The 17,193-nt window shown below is 39.4% G+C and overlaps 1 protein-coding gene and 1 non-coding gene across 2 annotated transcripts; one reads left to right on the top strand and one right to left on the bottom strand.

The window, feature by feature from the left end:
* Positions 1-3,385: 3,385 nt before the first annotated feature.
* On the bottom strand, positions 3,386-3,448 carry LOC120870627. The gene has a single exon (XR_005722831.1). It is a non-coding gene; the product is annotated as a U7 small nuclear RNA (small nuclear RNA).
* Positions 3,449-4,187: 739 nt separating this feature from the next.
* SNRPC (small nuclear ribonucleoprotein polypeptide C) lies at positions 4,188-15,257 on the top strand. The gene is made up of 6 exons (XM_040249067.1): positions 4,188-4,277; positions 4,624-4,666; positions 8,342-8,450; positions 10,587-10,676; positions 12,039-12,143; positions 14,690-15,257. The coding sequence occupies exons 1-6, from the start codon at positions 4,270-4,272 to the stop codon at positions 14,812-14,814; spliced, it is 480 nt and encodes a 159-aa protein (XP_040105001.1). The 5' UTR covers positions 4,188-4,269; the 3' UTR covers positions 14,815-15,257.
* Positions 15,258-17,193: the final 1,936 nt, after the last annotated feature.

The following is a 17,193-nucleotide window of genomic DNA, read 5'->3' as shown; positions in this document are numbered from 1 at the left end:
GTCAGTTCATTAGTGGTCAACTCTTTGCAGCCCCATGGGCTGTATAGCCCACTAGGCTCCTCTGTCCAAGTGATTCTCCAGGTAAGAATACCAGAGTAGATGCCATGTCCTCTTCACAATGAAATATTGTACATTAAAAAAAATAGAAACAGGAAAAATACTTTATGTTTACACATGCATAGTCTATTTCTGGAAGGACATGCAAGAAACTGGTAAGAGGGGTGTGCCTGGGGAGTATACTCTTCTGTGGTTTTCTTATTTTGCACCATATGGTGGCTCAAACTGTAAAGAATTTGCCTGCAATGCAGAAGACCCAGGTTCAATTCCTAGGTCGGGAAGATCCCTTGGAGAAGAAAATGGGAACCCACTCCAGGACTCTTGCTTAGAGAATTCCATGGACAGAGGAGCGTGGCAGGCTACAGTCCAAGGAATTGCAAAGAGTCAAACACAACTGAGTAACTAACTTTAACTTTCATATTATTACCTATTCAAAATTAAATAAGTAAAATTCATTTTAAGTGTGAAATAACCTTAAGAAAAATTGAAAAACATGGATGCATTATAAAGTAGATTGCAAACATTGTGAGTTTTTAGAATATCCCACAAAGTGTTCTAAGGCATTTCAAGCTCACTTGGGATTTTCACCAAAGATCTAGGGGAATGAGGGTAACAAATAAGCTCTCTTAGTTGCCTGTGACACACAGAGGAAAAGTGTGAAAAGCAATCCTTTACAAGATGGTAGGGCCATAGGTAAGCTGTGAGGGAGATAACCCCTTGGAACTAAGAGTTGATAGTTGGAAAAGAATTTCCAGACACAGAGTATTTCAGAAAGGAGCGAGCTTATTGAGAGCAAAGAGTGGAGATAACGTGGATAATTCGAGCACAGCAGGCTGACCTCCTGACAGACCAGGGAGAGTCGAAGGGACACTGTTAGAACAGTGGGCTGGCTCAAGGAAGAGTCGTTGCTTTTCTCGGGTTGGTAGCCCACTTTTATAGTCTTAAGACAGAAAATTCCGACTGGAAGGGTGGCATTAGGTTAGGGTGCCATAGGGTGAGTACTGGGATAGGCATTTCTGCCTAATATAGGGTCAAGGAGCTGGCTATTAAAGATCAGGGGCGCTTTTGGCAGTGGTTACAGTGGGGTTCAGTCAGTTCCATAAATGACCTTGGAGATGGGGTCCAGATCTGTGGCCTTGGTACAAGGCCTCGAACCTGTGATCTTGGGATAGGACTCCACAGTAAGGTCATCCTCTGAGTTCTGAAAGAGATCACGCTAAGTATTTATCTGTTGGATACTGACTTGTTTGCTGTGTTGGGTCTTAGTTGCGGTGTGTGAGTTCTAGAACACAGGGGCTCAGTAGCTGTGGCACCCGAGCTCTCTAATTGCGGCATACAGGCTTCACTGCACGTGGAATCTTAGTTCCCCAACCAGGGATCGAACCCATGCCTTCTGCATTGGAAGGTGGATTATTAACCACTGGAACACCAGGGAAGTCCCAACTCTACGTATTTAAAACTGAGAATTAGTTTATGTAGATGTTGGCAGGGATAAAAAGTGAAACAGAGAATAGTGAAGTAACTCAAAGATGAGAAATAGCAAGCAGTTACTGCCTCCCTTAAACTGAGAGGCAGAAGAAGGTCATGGTGTCACCATGGGGCTGGGATCATCTGCTAAAAGTTGGAGCCAGAGAGATAGGAGAGAGCTTGAGGTTTGGGGGTGGGGATGGATCCTTTGTTTGGGGACAGGATGAGGGTGGGGATACTCTGGCTTCTTCCTTGATCCGTCCAATCTCCAGAAGTGTCTACCATTAATGGGGCCCAGCAACTCACTGTGGTGCCTATTCAGCCCAGGAGTGTAGCCTTGCCTTATGTCAGCCCCCCGCTGCCATACTGAAAAGAGCTGAGGAAGATGAGGAATGGATTTGAGGGTAAAACTGGCCCACAATCAGGACAGAGAGGAAGGAGAAAAAAAATCTAAACATAACTCACAAACCTTTCCCTTCAAGAATAATCAACTCAGGCTGTCTGGATGAAGGTGGGTTAGCAGTATTGTAACATTAGAGCCCAGACAGTTTCCCCAAAATGTTCTTTATAGCTGGTTTGTCCAAACTAAGATCTAACCCTGGACCACACACTACATCTGGTTGCTATGTCTCTCAAAAATATTTTAATGTAGAAAGACACATTTTTTTTTTAAAACTTAAAAAGGCCAGTTGTTTTTATAGAATGTACCACCTTCTGAATCTGTTCATTGCCTTTTGCTTTCCTTTAGATCCTCTTGCTTATCCTACTACATACTTTATTAGATCCAGGTTAAGTATTTTTGGTAAAAATATATCATAGTTGATGGTGTCTATTAATGTTAGCCTCTGATCAGGAAACACATAATCGTTGATTGTTCCACACTAATGACGGTAAAATGAAGCACTGTACTAGGGGCGGTGAAAGCCTGACAACTTCATTGAGCAGTTAACTTCTAAGACCAGAAAATAAATTTTGTGGTATATTTAACCTTGTTAAAGCTCAGTTTCATCTGAAATATGAATAACAGTGTTGTTGAATAGATTAAATAAGTAGTGCTTTTAAACTGTGAATGAAAAATGTTGCTTGCCATATCAACAAACAAAAGATGTTGTGCCATCAAGCCAGCAGCCACTGCAGGCACTCTCAGTGTGCACACTGAGTGGATTCAGGGTGGAGAAAGGCAGGCTACTGGCCCTAGATAGTTAAGATGCATATCAGAGGAATAATTTCAGTATGTCCAGACTCTTGCCTCTTCCCATACATAGAAAAGTGATGAATTCATTAACCTGAGATGTCTGGTTTTCTTTAATTACTTTTGATTTTTTTTCTTTGCAAAACTCCTTTATATTCTGGCTCCTCTCTTACCTGTTCCAAGCAGTCCCTCAGAGGCTATCTTCTGGGTTTAAGCTCTCAGTTTTGTCCAATAAATTAAACATAACTCTCAACTTTAAGGCTGTGCTTTTTTTTTTTTTCAGTCAACAAAAGCACCTAGGACATAGTCAACTTTCATTTTTTTTTTTTTTTTTTAGTCAACTTTCAAATAAAGGACCAATTATTATTTTAGTTGCAACTGCACCATTGATGAATATGGAGCAAAAGAAGCAACAGCTCCTTCCAGTTCCTAACACTATTTCCCTTTTCTGAAAGAAGGGTCAGGTCATTTTGGAGTCTGATACACCAGGCAGAAAGTTTTGCCTTATTATAACAGGTTATACCTATGGACAAGCTTTTTTTTTTTTTTTCTTGCCAGATACTTGGCTCAGTTCTCCTACCAGGAATTGAACCTGGGCCATGGTAATGAAAGCCCAGAATCCTAACCACTAGGCCACCAGAGAATTCCCTGGACAAGGGACTTTTTTTTTTTGGTTTTCCAGTGCATACCAGAAAAACCTGCTAGACAATTTCTAAAAGAGTTGCAACACTGGATAAGTGACTTCTAATAGTTTCCTCCTATGTAAAGATAACTAATTAGTGGAGGGCTTAGTATGCACATTGTAGTGAATTCTGTACAAACATTTCCACATCTAATTCATCCTGACTCCACAAGTAAGAACTATTATCCATATTTTGCAGGTGAGGAAATTGAGGTTCAGAAAGTATACTTATATGCATATGCAGCATAGCTAAGAAGCAGCGACCGGATTTGAAACTGGGGTTAATGAGCTCACAAAGAGACGGTATGTAAACCAGCTTCCGCCTGGGTTTCTTGTTTTAAGAAACCTATCATTTCTCAGTTGTCATTTTGTCAGGAAGCTTTCTCTCTTATTCCAAATTGGGTTCTTCCATGCTTCATTCCCTTCCTCCCTTATTGTATTGCAACTTGGCCCCATCTCACCCACCACCTACTAACTTTATGGTCTTCCCCAACTCGAATATCAACTCCACGAGGGCAAGGATCTTTGCCTGTTTTGTTCACGGCTGTCTTCTCAGCATTTATACGAGGGTGAACATACTTCCGGGAGGATAGAGAATGTCGGCTTCGAGACCGACTACAGAACCTCGCCGGGACTCTCAGTACTCCCCCTTTCCGCCCTCATCTAGGTGAGGAGACAAGCAGGACAAGCCCCGCCCCCTCGCCCCGCCCACGACGCGGTTACCGCCTGCGCAACGCAGCTGGAGGATTGGATGACTGGGATTGGATTTCTGAAGTTGCGTTTGACTCGTCACTTCCGCTGCGTCGGCGCTGACTGAGCGCGTCACTTCCAGGCGGCGCGGAACGGAGTTGCCAACGGCCTGTGGAGCAACATGCCTAAGTGAGTGGGGGCCTGTACTTGGGTGTTCGCGGACACGGTTACTAATTGTCTCCCTGCGAGAGAACGCAGAGCGGGTTCTGGCTCCGGTAGACTCTGGGGGAGCGAGCGGGTCAGGGGAAGGAAGGACGACCCGGATTTCTCGTTACTCCTTTTCGAGGGCGGAGGTGGAATCCGCAGAGGTAGCCAAAAAGCTTGACTTGTGTCAGGACGTTTTGTTTGATATCTTCATATCGTGAATACGTCTTTTACTTTATTTTATATTTCAGCGTTAGTGACTAGCAGCTCGGATGGGCATCTATTAACTGGTTGGCATCTTCTCTTTTTTTCTCTACCCCCCTCTTTCCAGATTTTATTGTGATTACTGCGACACGTACCTCACCCATGATTCTGTAAGTAGTGGTTCTTTTCATTTTCAAAAAACCGTATGCCTGCCATTTGCAACAACGTGGATGGACTTAGAGAGTATTATGCTTAGTGAAATAATGTTGTCAAAGAAACATACTCTCTGTTATCACTTATACGTGGAACCAAAAAAATAAAGCAAAACGGATGTATATAACAAAACAAACAGACTCACTGATATAGAGAAAAACTAGTGGTTACCAGTAAGGAGAGAGAAGTGGGGAGAGGCAAGATAAGGATAAGATATTAAGAGTTTTAAACTACTATGTATAAAATAGATAATTGTACAACTCAAGGGAAATATCAAAGCCATTATTTTGTAACTTTAAATTTATTTGTAAATTGTATGGCCTGTGAATTATAGCTCAATAAAACTGTTACTTTTTTTTTTTTAATAAAAGGAAACCTAAGCAAAGCCTTGTATGTAATAAATAAGATTTTTTAAAAATTTTGTAATTTCTGCTTTTCATCTTGCTAAGGTTTGAAGGCTACTGCTTGAAACTACTTGGGGTATTTGTTTTTCCACCCTTCCTGTAACTGTATTTATAATTCAAAGTTAATCTTCCATCAGTCAGTGTTTTCAGTGGAGACCCCAAATAATAAAAGCTTTAGCAAGTTTAAAGATGAAGAAAAAAGTCTGTGACAAGTAAAAACTCTAGGAAAATGTCCTGAGGTTCTAATATTTATTTGTATCAAGGCTCTCAAGTGTTTGACTAAATTGGAAAGAAATGCCTACATTTTGAGGAGAGTATTTTGATTAAAAAATAATTAACAGATAACAACAACAACAACTAGATTGTCTATTGTGTCAGTGTTCCAAATGCTTTACAGTATCATTTTGCTTAATGCTCATGATAATCCTATGAAGTTAGTATTATCTCGCATTTTACAGAGAGGGAAACTGAGGTAGCGTGGATAAATAACTGGATGTTCAGTTCAGTTCACTCGCTCAGTCGTGTCCTACTCTTTGCGACCCCATGAACCGCAGCACGCAAGGCCTCCCTGTCCATCACCAACTCCCGGAGTTCACTCAGATTCACGTCCATTGAGTCAGTGATGCCATCCAGCCATCTCATCCTCTGTCGTCCCCTTCTCCTCCTGCCCCCAATCCCTCCCAGCATACAAAACCATTAAGTTGTGTAGAGGTGGAAGATGAGCTAAGCAGTCTGACTCCAAAGCTTCTATGCCAGCAGCTCTCAAGTTTTTTGTTTCACAGTCCCTTTACATGCTTAGAAATTACTGGATGGTAGGTTAAATGATTTTTCTCCATTAAAATTTTCTGTATTTGAAGTTACTTAAAAATATTAATTCATTTACGGTTGATAACAGAAATAACACTTTAAAGTGAAAATAGCTATTTTCCAAAACAAAAAATTTAGTGTGAAAAATGGCATGAACTTTTTGGACTCTTCTGTAACACCTGACTTAATTGTCTTCTACTTTAAATCTAAATCTGTCGCATCTTGTTTTGGTTGAAGTATATGAAGAATCCAACCTCATATGTATGTAGGATCTAGAAGTACTTTAATATCATTTTGAGACATTTGTGGATATTCTTTAATATTGTATTACCACCAAAATTTCAACACATAGTTGCAGTGTGGAATCTAAACCATGTCAAGTGGTTTTAACTTAAAACTCACTCATCTGTCTTGCACTTTGAATGGTGTCTGTGAGCCACACCTTGAGAACTGCAGCTCTCAACTTTTTTAATCAGAGACCTGATTAAACCAGAATTCAGTCATGATGTCATCATGAATAGTAGCTGCAAGAAGTTAACTGATTTCTCTGTTGTCACTTCATTAGGAATTCTAACATATAGTCAGCTATAATTCAGCATTAAGAGATTTATGGAATATGTATTTCTTCCTCCTAAAGAAATAGTAGTTGTAAATATTATATTATTACACATTGGAGGAGACCTCTCAGTCATTTGGCATTAGTAGTAGCTTGCCTACAGAGCTCTTTTTTGTTTTGTCTTTGTGTCCCTAACCCCCTCTCTAAGTCAAACCCTTTGTCATAATTTTCTGAAGTTTGTGTGGGAGGCTATGCCTTTCTATTTGTACCCTTTTCCAGTGGTATTTTGTCATATACTCACTCTGGTTGCTAATGCTAGAATTCAGAGACTGGAAAAGTCTCTCTTTATAATAAATGTCTCTTTATAAGCCATATCAGGAATCCCTATAATACTGTTTTTCTAACAAGCTACCTTGTGAAAATAAGTTTCCACGGTGACTGAAGCAGTCCCTGTGGTGGACTTTGAAATATATAGGAGATTCAGTGCTCTAACTTTTTGCTGGTTCTTAGGCATGATTTTGTTATTAGGCTTAAGGCATCATTGTGGTATTAGTGTAAGCTGTGACTGGGAGACAGGGAATGGTATTAATATTGTGAGATGTACACCAGGTTCTGAGGCACACACAGCTTCTGCTCCCGTGACAGTGGTCATATCTGCTATGGCTGAAGCAGTCATGTGAAGAGAGGTAAGAGGGAGGAAGGCAGTCATGAGGTGCATCTGAATGCGATCTGGATTCCAGGCCTTGGTTTGCTACTTACCATGTGTTTGAGACACATCTTTAGGCATAAATAGAAGATGATAACCTTGTGATTTTTAAAGTCAGTTTTATTGAATTACGTATATTCAGTTAAATGCATATATTTTAAGTGCCCAATTTGATGATTTGTCAGGTGATTACAGCTTGCATCAAGACGTAGAACATTTCTGTCACTCCAGAAGGTTCTCCTGTGCTTTTTTGTAGTGAGTCCCTGTGCACCCCGACCCTGACTGATCTGGCTTTTATGACTAAAGATCATTATTACTGATTTTAAACTTTATATGAATGGAGGCTTATATACTCTGTATGTTTGATTTCTTTTGCTCAGCATGGTTTTGAGATTTGTCTGTATTGCATATATCAGCAATTCATTCTTTTCTGATTAGTATTTCGCTGTATTGTGCACATGTGGTCTTATGGAGACTGAGGCACTACTTGTAAAGTACGTAGCATGATGTCTGGCATGTAGTAAAAGTTAAATAAATGTTAAGACAAAACGTTAAGTGTGTGAAGTTTATCTTATGTCAGTTTTATCTCAATAAAACTGTTATATGAGCTAAAGGTCTGCGAGGGATTCACATAGTCTATATTCTAGATCTATGGTCCTTTAAAAGACCATATTTCCGTAAACTATTATTTAAGTGTATGTAAGCTATATTGTTTTTCCATAGAATAACCTAAGAAAGGGCACTAACATGATACTGTGTTTTAGATCAGTGGATTGCAAACTTCCTTCACATGCCAGATTGTAATTATTTTAGGTTTGTGGGCCATACAGTCTTTGCTGCAGTTACTCAACTCTGCTGTTACAGAGAGAAGACGTAGACTATCCATGAACAAACGAACACCGTTGTGTTTCAGTACTTCTTTTCCACAAAATCAGGTGGCTGGCCCATGGGCCATAGTTTTCTGACCCCTGGTTTAGATAATAAATACAGTAGGTAAATTACCACAGTACATCGCTGGAAAATGTTTTTAGTGATGCTTTGACACCCAGCTAAAGCTGCTAAAGGTAGTGAGGCTACCTACAAAAAGGTAACACTTCAGAAGATTTCTGGTTTTGGATTATTTGTTTCTTTAACTGATAACTACCTTTTTGTTTTACAGCCATCTGTGAGAAAGACACACTGCAGTGGTAGGAAGCACAAAGAGAACGTGAAAGACTACTATCAGAAATGGATGGAAGAGCAGGCTCAGAGCCTGATTGACAAAACAAGTACGTTGCATTCGCCTGTTCTGGTGGGGTAGAATGGTCCCATTCTTTCTCGTCCCTCTGTCTCTGTTGTTTTTCAGAGAAGCAGCTCATTCTGAATGATAAATAGGATCATTCTGATGTGCTGAATGAAAGAAGTGGAAAGTCATTGGTTTCTTGGGGACATAGGAAAACATTAATTTTTGAGGTTAGAGCAATCAGATATTGGTTAGACTAGGAAGTTGGGTAGAGAAGAATGAGTTGTCTAATGTTTCTGTTGATGTGGACCAGATTTTGTAGGAAATTTATAACCTCCTTTATTGTGATTCGTAATTTTTAGATTTATTTTCCTGTTACAGTAGGAAAAGGTAGAGGTGAGTTTGTAGATCTCTTTGAAGAGTTTGAGAGACTTATTCTTCCTGTCCTGACAAAGATAACTGGTCACAAAGGAAGTAACTGATATGACAGAATAGTCTGGATATGTTTTGGACTCTGGTGGTACATGTTATACTCATTTAATTAGGAACATTTTTGTTGTTTGGGGTGGTAAGGTGCAAAGCACTGGCAGTCAGAGATACTGTATTTTTATGTTTGATCATCCTAATGTTTCGGAAACATGGCCTTTTCTAATTGTTCATTGTACCCACTGCTGGCAGGCAAGTGTGGACTTTGATCTTTTTTTTTTTTTAAGACTGTCATGAAAAATTTTAAGCTCAGAAGGAGGAGAACTTTAAAGAAAGAACCTCCTGTGACTGCCATGCATGTATCTTTCAGCTGCAGCATTGTCTTGTTTATACCAAAGTTCTCTAACTTAGCACTGTTGATATTTGGGGCCTGATAATTCTTTGTCAGGGGCAGTTCCTGTGCTATAGGCTGTTGAGCAGCAACTCTGACCTGTACCCACTAGGTGCCTGTAGCTCCTAATATCTCCATGCACTGCCTGGTGTCCGTACAGGGACAAAATTGCCTCTTGTTGAGAGCCACCAGATACCTTCATCTACTTCCTTCCCCCTCCTAGGTTGTTAAGGGGCACATCTCAGAAATTATCTCATATGGGAAAAAAATGTAAGGATGAGTAAATGTTTTTGATGGAAAACTTAGAGGCGGAGAAGTGAGCCCTTGGGATGGACTTGATGCTCACGGCTGTGTTGAGTCCACTGCTGAGCCAGGGGCACTGCCACTCCCTCTCGAGTTTTTGCAAGCTGCCCTGCGCAGGATGTGGGAGGTGTCCCAACTGGAAAAGCCTTTATTGGGGGATATGAACCCTTAGGGAGAACAGGCTCTTAGGGGGCTTGTGAATAGCTATTCATAAATCTCTACTCTGGGTCATTTTCTGCATCTGATGTTCCTGAATTATCAGTGATGTCCTTGAGTGATTTGACCTCCTTTGCACTAGTGAGGGTAGAGTGGAATGGGGGAGTGTGTGGGCTGCAGACTGCACTGACTTGAGAAAGGCATATTCAGGAATTGACTTTATGCATGTGTATTTTAGTGTTTATTTATGACTGTTTTCCCAAGACAAATATAAACAGTCTTCAGTTTCTTTTGTTTTCATTTGCACGTGTTATTAAACTGTAGTTGTATTGACATTTTTTAAAAATCATAATCTCCTTCAGAGCAGGCTCTTGGCTTTGAATTTGAAATCTTTGTTTCTTTAACATCTCTTAGCTCAGTGCATTAATTTCAAAACTGGTAAACCAAAATGGTGTATTGTTTTGATGCAGGAAAGCATATATAGGAAGGACTGAAATTTTACAAAGCCTGGCCTCTGGGCACTTGTCGTACATTTTTCAAATAAAACTGAGCAGCTTAAATTGAGTATAAACTACATCTGCAGATTAAAGATGACTGCTGCTCTTCGGTAAAACATTTATAGGTGGGAGGTCACTCATAGTTAACTAGTCTCTCATAGTTATTTAGCCATAGGAATGCTGTGAAATAAAACTTGGTTAAAAAACCCAGATCAGTAAACCAGTTAATTGCACTTTTAGCTGGTGAGTACTTAAAGTTGATTTTGACCATGGTGTTGTAATGTTAGATGAAAGATTTTTAGAGTGAAATAATGAGACCATTAAAGATTGAAAAGAAAGTGGTTATTTTAGTAATTAAATGGGTTGTTGAATTCTTATTCACTGTTGTTTTTGCTTACTCTCTCCAAAGCTGCTGCATTTCAACAAGGAAAGATACCTCCTACTCCATTCTCTGCTCCTCCTCCTGCAGGGGCAATGATCCCACCTCCCCCCAGTCTCCGTAAGTTTATAAAGTTTTTACCTTAATAGGTGTAACTGGGACGATTATCCTTGATTTTGTTAGATTATCTCATAGTAGGCTTTCAAATGCTCATTAGATGAATGTTGTTGTTGAGTCACCCAGTCATGTCCGACCCTTTATTACCCCGTGGACTGCAGCAAGCCAGGCTTCCCTGTCCCTCACCATTTCCCGGAGTTTGCCCAAGTTCATGTCCGTTGCATCGGTGAATATATAGACAGTAATAGATGACAGCTTCAGTGGTATAATTTGTGAAATATCTTTAGAGGTACATTCTTATTGCACTATTACTAGGTCTCAAGTGGGTCTGAGAGAGAGACAATGGATAGCTCCGAATGTACCCGTGATAATGAGCTGATGTATAAAGAGGTATTGCTAAGGTATTAAATTGTTTACTGCTATGAATGCAACACTGGAGGACTGAAACAGCTGATAGACTCCTCAGTCTCTCTCCCAAATTTGTAACCCATCTAACACCAATATATATACCTTGAGAAAGACAAAAATTGCATAGTTAGGAGTGGGTCAAAGGACTCTTCTGTTTGGGAAGATTTATTGTTTCTGCAGAACAGACAGGTGGAGATAGAATAACTAGGCCTAAGTTCTTTGTCCTTCCTGTAAGGGTTCAGATTGAAATTGAACTCAGAGACCTAAAATCAGTCCTGTAAGTAATCATGGATATAAACAGAGAGAAGTAGGCTAGACCACTAGTGACCTACCAGTCCTTCTTGGAATCTTGCCATCCTGGGATCTGATCAGGCTCACAGCAGCTTAAGGTTATCTCTCTTCCCTAGTCTGTCCCGACTGGCTGGCGCGCAACTCCGTTATTTTTAATAGTAGAATAGGCAGTGGTATGAATGTACATAAGTAACCTCACTGTTTACTTATTGTTGGATATGTAAGTTGTTTCAGATTGTTGCTGTTGTAAAAGATTCTGTCAGGAATATCTCTGTATATACATTATCATAGTTCCAAAGACTCTCTTAAACATAGGTTTTGATTTAAAAAAAAAAAAAGACCTGAAATTGAAATTAGATACTTGTAGCTTAAGATCATCCTTTTTTTTTTTAACAGAGGGTAGAGTTTAAAACTTAAAACTGTTGGAATTTAACTTGGGGAATTTATCTTCACTTTACACTTCTGTCTGGGCAGGCTTGTTTTTAGTCATAAAGTAATTAAAGTTTTGTAGCCAGCTGATTTTTGTTGATCTACTATTATAAAACAAATCATAAAAAGTTACAGAATTATTGCAGAATTTGGGCCAGGTCATGAAGCCCTGTTTCATTAAAAAGAAATTGTTAATATACAAGAATATCTCAATCTGAGGCCCATTTTTTATTTCAGCGGGTCCTCCTCGCCCTGGGATGATGCCTGCACCTCACATGGGGGGCCCTCCCATGATGCCGATGATGGGTCCCCCTCCTCCTGGGATGATGCCAGTGGGACCTGGTAAGTTTGGGTCTCTTTCCTTCTTGGATGCTCCATTGTGGTCTAGCTTTCGATTTAAATAGAATTCTTAATTAGTTGTCTAAATGTACTGCAACAAATTATATTTGGTGAATCTATAATAGTAAAAAAAAGTACTTGGTTTATCAGTGTAATTGGATGGTATCCAAAGACCTTGTGCAACTGAAAGGAAGATAAGCCTACCTCTGTTTTTCTTCTCCTCTGACCTCCTGTTCCCTTTGCCCTTCCTAGCTTTTGGCTGTTTATAATGAGGAGAAGAGTGGATGCATACTGAGGCTGCTGCCTTCCTCAGTTTTGGTTTGGAGCAGAACTACCCCCCTATTGCTAATTTAATCTTTCAGGTTAACTGGGTTAATTAGTATTTATGAAAAAGGTCTTAGGCCTGGTAGTTTTTTATTCAGAAGGGGAAAAAAAAACTTGTACCTCAAACATTTGATTTTAACATAAACATAAATGTACATTGGTTTGTAGTTTTCTGATACGCAGTCAGGGCCTTTGCTTTGAGAATGAATTTACTGACTGGAACACCATATGTTTCTTGCATAAACCGGTAAGCCACACTCATAATGCATCCTTTACCAACTTTAGTTTCATTTTTCTTTGAAGTGGTTAGAGACCTTGTGAGGCAGTTTAGTTCCTATTTTTTATGATCTTCTCGCCTACCAAATTTGTGAGTACATTGGGGGGATGATTTGCCTGAGTCTTTTTTAGTAATCAGCGTAGTATTTACAGAAACAGTTCTTTTTCTGAGTTCATATTTCATTGGTTTGCAGAATAAATAATTAGAGTACATATAACTGACATAAGAAGCCTATACCCCCAACTGATAAGACAATATAGTAACCTCCTGGTCAGAAACAATCAGTATGCTTGATGTGGGTGTCATTTAGCGGGGGAAAGTTTAGATAAAATTCCTGCCGTACTGGCTTGTAAATCCAGAACACAGTCTAAGTGATTCAGATGTCTTTTACATTCTTAAATTGAGGTCACAAATTCAGATTCCTAGAGGGGTTAGGGATGTGAATTGGGAAGCACTTTGACTCACGTAACGAAATCTTCTAGAACTCACTGTCAGTGTGTGCTTGACATTTGAGAATACAGGCTTGGTGTTGCCAGTTTGCCTGAGTATTTTGTTGTTATTTTTAGCCAGGATAAAATAATAAAGTTATGGGATTTCATTAAAAATAATTGAGTAGTTGCGGAGTTGGCAGGGGTAAGAATGGGTGGGGATAAGATAAAGTTCACCACGGGTGGATAATTGTTGAAGCTGGTTGATGGGTACATGGATGTTCATTATATTCTTTTTACTCTGCTTGTGTATGCTTGAACATTTCCATAATAAAAAGATGTAAAAACGAATACTTGTTAGTTACGAGACATACTAGTTGCCAGTGCTGACAACTGATTAAGGGTTAATGCACTGTGGAGACCAAAGAAAACAAGTTTTCAGGGGCCTCATTTTTAGTCTTTGTCGATCAGTTCCCTGTAAGAAAACACTGAATACAGGTTATGTGATGGAGGGAGTTTTAATAAGATATTTAGAATTTTAATATTTTCTGTTTCTGCTGAAATTTATCTTAAATTTTGTACCTGTTGGATTTTGTGTTTTTGCATATATTTGTGTTTTGCTTTTTGTGATAAGGCTATATTCAACTTTAAATATAGTTTTCTCTTGAACCATTAAAATCAAAATGATTTAGTTAAAATTAAATAATTAGGTAAAATCTGATATTTAAAAAGTTAAATTATGAGGCATAATAATATAATTAATATCGTGAACCCAACACCCAGCTGAGAAAGTGGAACATTACCAGTCCCATGAAGCTGCCTGTATTCTTCCCCAACCCTCACCTGTCTGCTTGCCCTCCCTTCCCTGGCTCATTTATTTGGCTGGTATTATACTGATGGGACACTTAAAAAAAAATTCATTTATAGTTTTTGAAATGCATTAGAAAAATCAGATTGTGTGTGTGTGCTAATTGTTATAAATCACGTTATTGCCTATTATTTTTCTTGACTTGAGCTAAGTATGGTTACTAACAGGTTCTCAGCATGGGCCTCCTGCTCACCTTTCCTACAGCTCCGAACAAACGCTTAGTGGTAAGATTGTCCTCTGTGCCTGTGTACATTCATGAGCTAGCTCCTGGTTATATGGTGCATAGAAGTGATTAAAAGAGCTGACTGAGTAACATGTGACTTAGCTGTGAATTTCCCTGAGTGAGAAAAAAGGTCAATTTAGGGAACTGGTCCCTGGTGATTTCTGGAAAACAATCTATTAATAGTTTCCCCCTTACTATCATTAGATCATGATTCCCATATGGTTCTTGTGTTGACCTTTCTGTTTTTTGTTTGAGAATGTCTAAGTAATTTACAGATGTGATGGATTTGTTGCATTTCTTCTGTCAAGTATGTCTTTTTTCCAGCATTTTGCAGGGGGGGGCTACTTTTTTGTCTTTAAATGAAGTCCCATCAAGCTCTCCTAAGTAGTATTTTTGACTCTCTTTTTTTCTTTTTTGTTTTGCCTGCAGCTCCTGGAATGAGGCCGCCTATGGGAGGCCACATGCCAATGATGCCTGGGCCCCCAATGATGAGACCTCCTGCCCGTCCCATGATGGTCCCCACCCGGCCAGGAATGACCCGACCAGACAGATAAGGAGATTGGGGAGCCTCTTTGTATCAGTTTTGTATTACTTGTACTTCACCAGGAGATCATGGTGCTGTGACTTGGGGTGTTTTCTAACAGCATGACAAGGAAAACTTGTTCCCCCTTCCTATCAGAGAGAGTAGTTTTGGAGGGAAGTAGTGGGACAGGAAAAACAATTTTCATTTGTATTGTGAAATGTGAAAATAAAATTGTCAACTCTTTTAGTTAAAAATGTGGTCCCTTTTTTCCTCCCTTCTGTATTCTTTTTGTATTAAAACAGAGATTCCTGTTGTCTTTCTCTAGCTCATTCTCCCTTCAGGATACCCTCTGCCTGACCTTGTTTTCCCTTAGCTGTAGAGTGGGTAAAGTTTGCTTGTGCAAAAACTGGTAAATCCAACACTTGTAGAGCTTTTGTCGATTAAAATAATAAAGAGCACCTGGTTAATTTTTCACGTTAGTAATACTTTGTGTAGTAAGTGGACAATTTTAATTGAAAAGAAGCATAAACTTCTTTTATGCTGAAGTAGGGAAAAAGGTTTCACAGAGAGTGCATGTCAGCTTGGCAAGAATTGCCTTAACCTCAGCTTCTCCTTTCACTGAGCTCTTTTTCTTGGGCTTCATATAGAAAATTCTCTATTAGTAATAGAAAAATTAGGCAGATTTTCATGGTGAAGAAAGGTATCTTGAGAACGTCATTTGTTATGTCACCAGGCTATAAAAGGAGGATATTTTCAGGGATCCATCTAGAAAGTAAGCCATTGCCACTGTTCAGCTTGGTGTAAAATCTAAACTCCTGTTTCATATTACAGGTGGGAGTAAACATTATTATAACCTCTGGGGAGGGCAGTTTGGCAGTATCACTCAGAATTACAGTGCTTATGTCCTTTGACTTAGCATTTCCAAGTCCAGGGAACAGATTTAGCCTATAGATAGATGTGTATGAAATGACATGTGTGCAAGATTATAGCAAAAAACTGGAAATCACATAGGTGTCTGATGAAAGGGGACTAATCAAAGACATTACATCCACATTGTGGCACATACCTTGCATGTTGAAACAGCATACGGAAGTTCTGAACTGACGGGCAAAGATTTCCAAGATACACGTTGTCCCGAATCTTGGTTTGTTCACATAACAATGTCTTGTTTGCTGCTGTCCTTTCGTGAAGGAAATACCTGTATATGCCTGTGTGTGCCTAAAGGATCCCTGGAAGGACAGTTCAGCAACTGGAAATACTGGTTGACTGTAAAAAGTAAAAGAATGGCTAGGGGGCAGGGATGAATGAGAAAGGTTTGCCGCTTTTCTGTATCTGTTGGATTTTGAATCATTCTCTATTGAAAAAAACAAAACAATCCACCTTTGCCCTCTGAGGTTATTGTTAAATGTGATGCTATGGCAGAGGGTGCCCTAAACCAACAGTTTACAAACTGGCTGGTGATCAGAATTATGGAAGACCTTTCCTTTCCCAAAGTAAAGAGTCCAGATTTGGGGACTTCCCTGGTGGCCCAGTGGACTTTCCCTTCCAGTGCAGGGGCGCAGGTTGAATCCCTGGTTGGGGAGCTAAGATCCACATGCCTTGCGGCCAAAAAATCAAAACATAAGACAAGAAATATTGTAACAAATTCAATAAAGATTAAAAAAAGATCCCAGATTTTGATTCTACATATCTGGTTTGGGCTTTGGAAATTTGTGTTTTGAGAAAGTTCCCTAAGAAATTTTGATTATTCAGTGGGTTTGGCAAGCTCTGTCTTAGGATCTATTATACTCAAGAATATAGCTGTATATATGTGTGTGTGTTTATAATTTTTAAAAGATTTGTGCTAGAAATTTAAATGACGGGTTGATTGCTTTTTTCCTAGAAACTTGTGAATATTTTGAAAAAAAGCTAATTTAGGCAAATAAACCACCATATCTGGGTAGACGAGATTAGAAAGAGATTAGATTCTTACAGCGAGATGGTCTTTATGCTCAGCCTCCATAGAAGCTAAGTCAGCTTCTTAGTCTGAGCCTTTGCCAGGACTACTTGTTGCTTTTTAGTTTTTTTTATTGTCACATCTTTTTAAGGAGGACTTAAGTCTCAGAAATTGGTAGTTTGTGTGTCTTTTATAGCCTACATTTGTTTTTAAAATATTCTGTAGACTTAAGGATTTATTAGGGAAAACCCTGCCAGTTGAGCTTATATGTGACTTAGCAAGTTTGTGGTTTGGATGGCTCTGTCAGGCGCAGGGTAAAGAGCCTGTGGATACACAGGAAGCCCACAGGTATCTACTTAGGTTTTTAAAAATAGCCTCAGATACTAGGAACAACCCAGGTTTTCCTAAAAGGAAGATTTTTCCACAGTATGTTTTTAGGGTTGAATATCTACTCTAGAAACATTTCTATAGAGT

This window comes from Oryx dammah, unplaced genomic scaffold (assembly GCF_014754425.2).
Source record: "Oryx dammah isolate SB20612 unplaced genomic scaffold, SCBI_Odam_1.1 HiC_scaffold_11, whole genome shotgun sequence".
In the NCBI taxonomy this organism is placed as follows: domain Eukaryota; kingdom Metazoa; phylum Chordata; class Mammalia; order Artiodactyla; family Bovidae; genus Oryx; species Oryx dammah.
This window is presented reverse-complemented; position numbering and strand designations above follow the sequence as displayed.

Bases quoted from the DNA above. Each gene is read 5' to 3' on its own strand.
- SNRPC (XM_040249067.1), top strand. The intron at 8,451-10,586 runs GTACGTTGCATT...CTCTCTCCAAAG, and splicing joins GAGCCTGATTGACAAAACAA to CTGCTGCATTTCAACAAGGA. The intron at 12,144-14,689 runs GTAAGTTTGGGT...TTTTGCCTGCAG, and splicing joins GATGATGCCAGTGGGACCTG to CTCCTGGAATGAGGCCGCCT.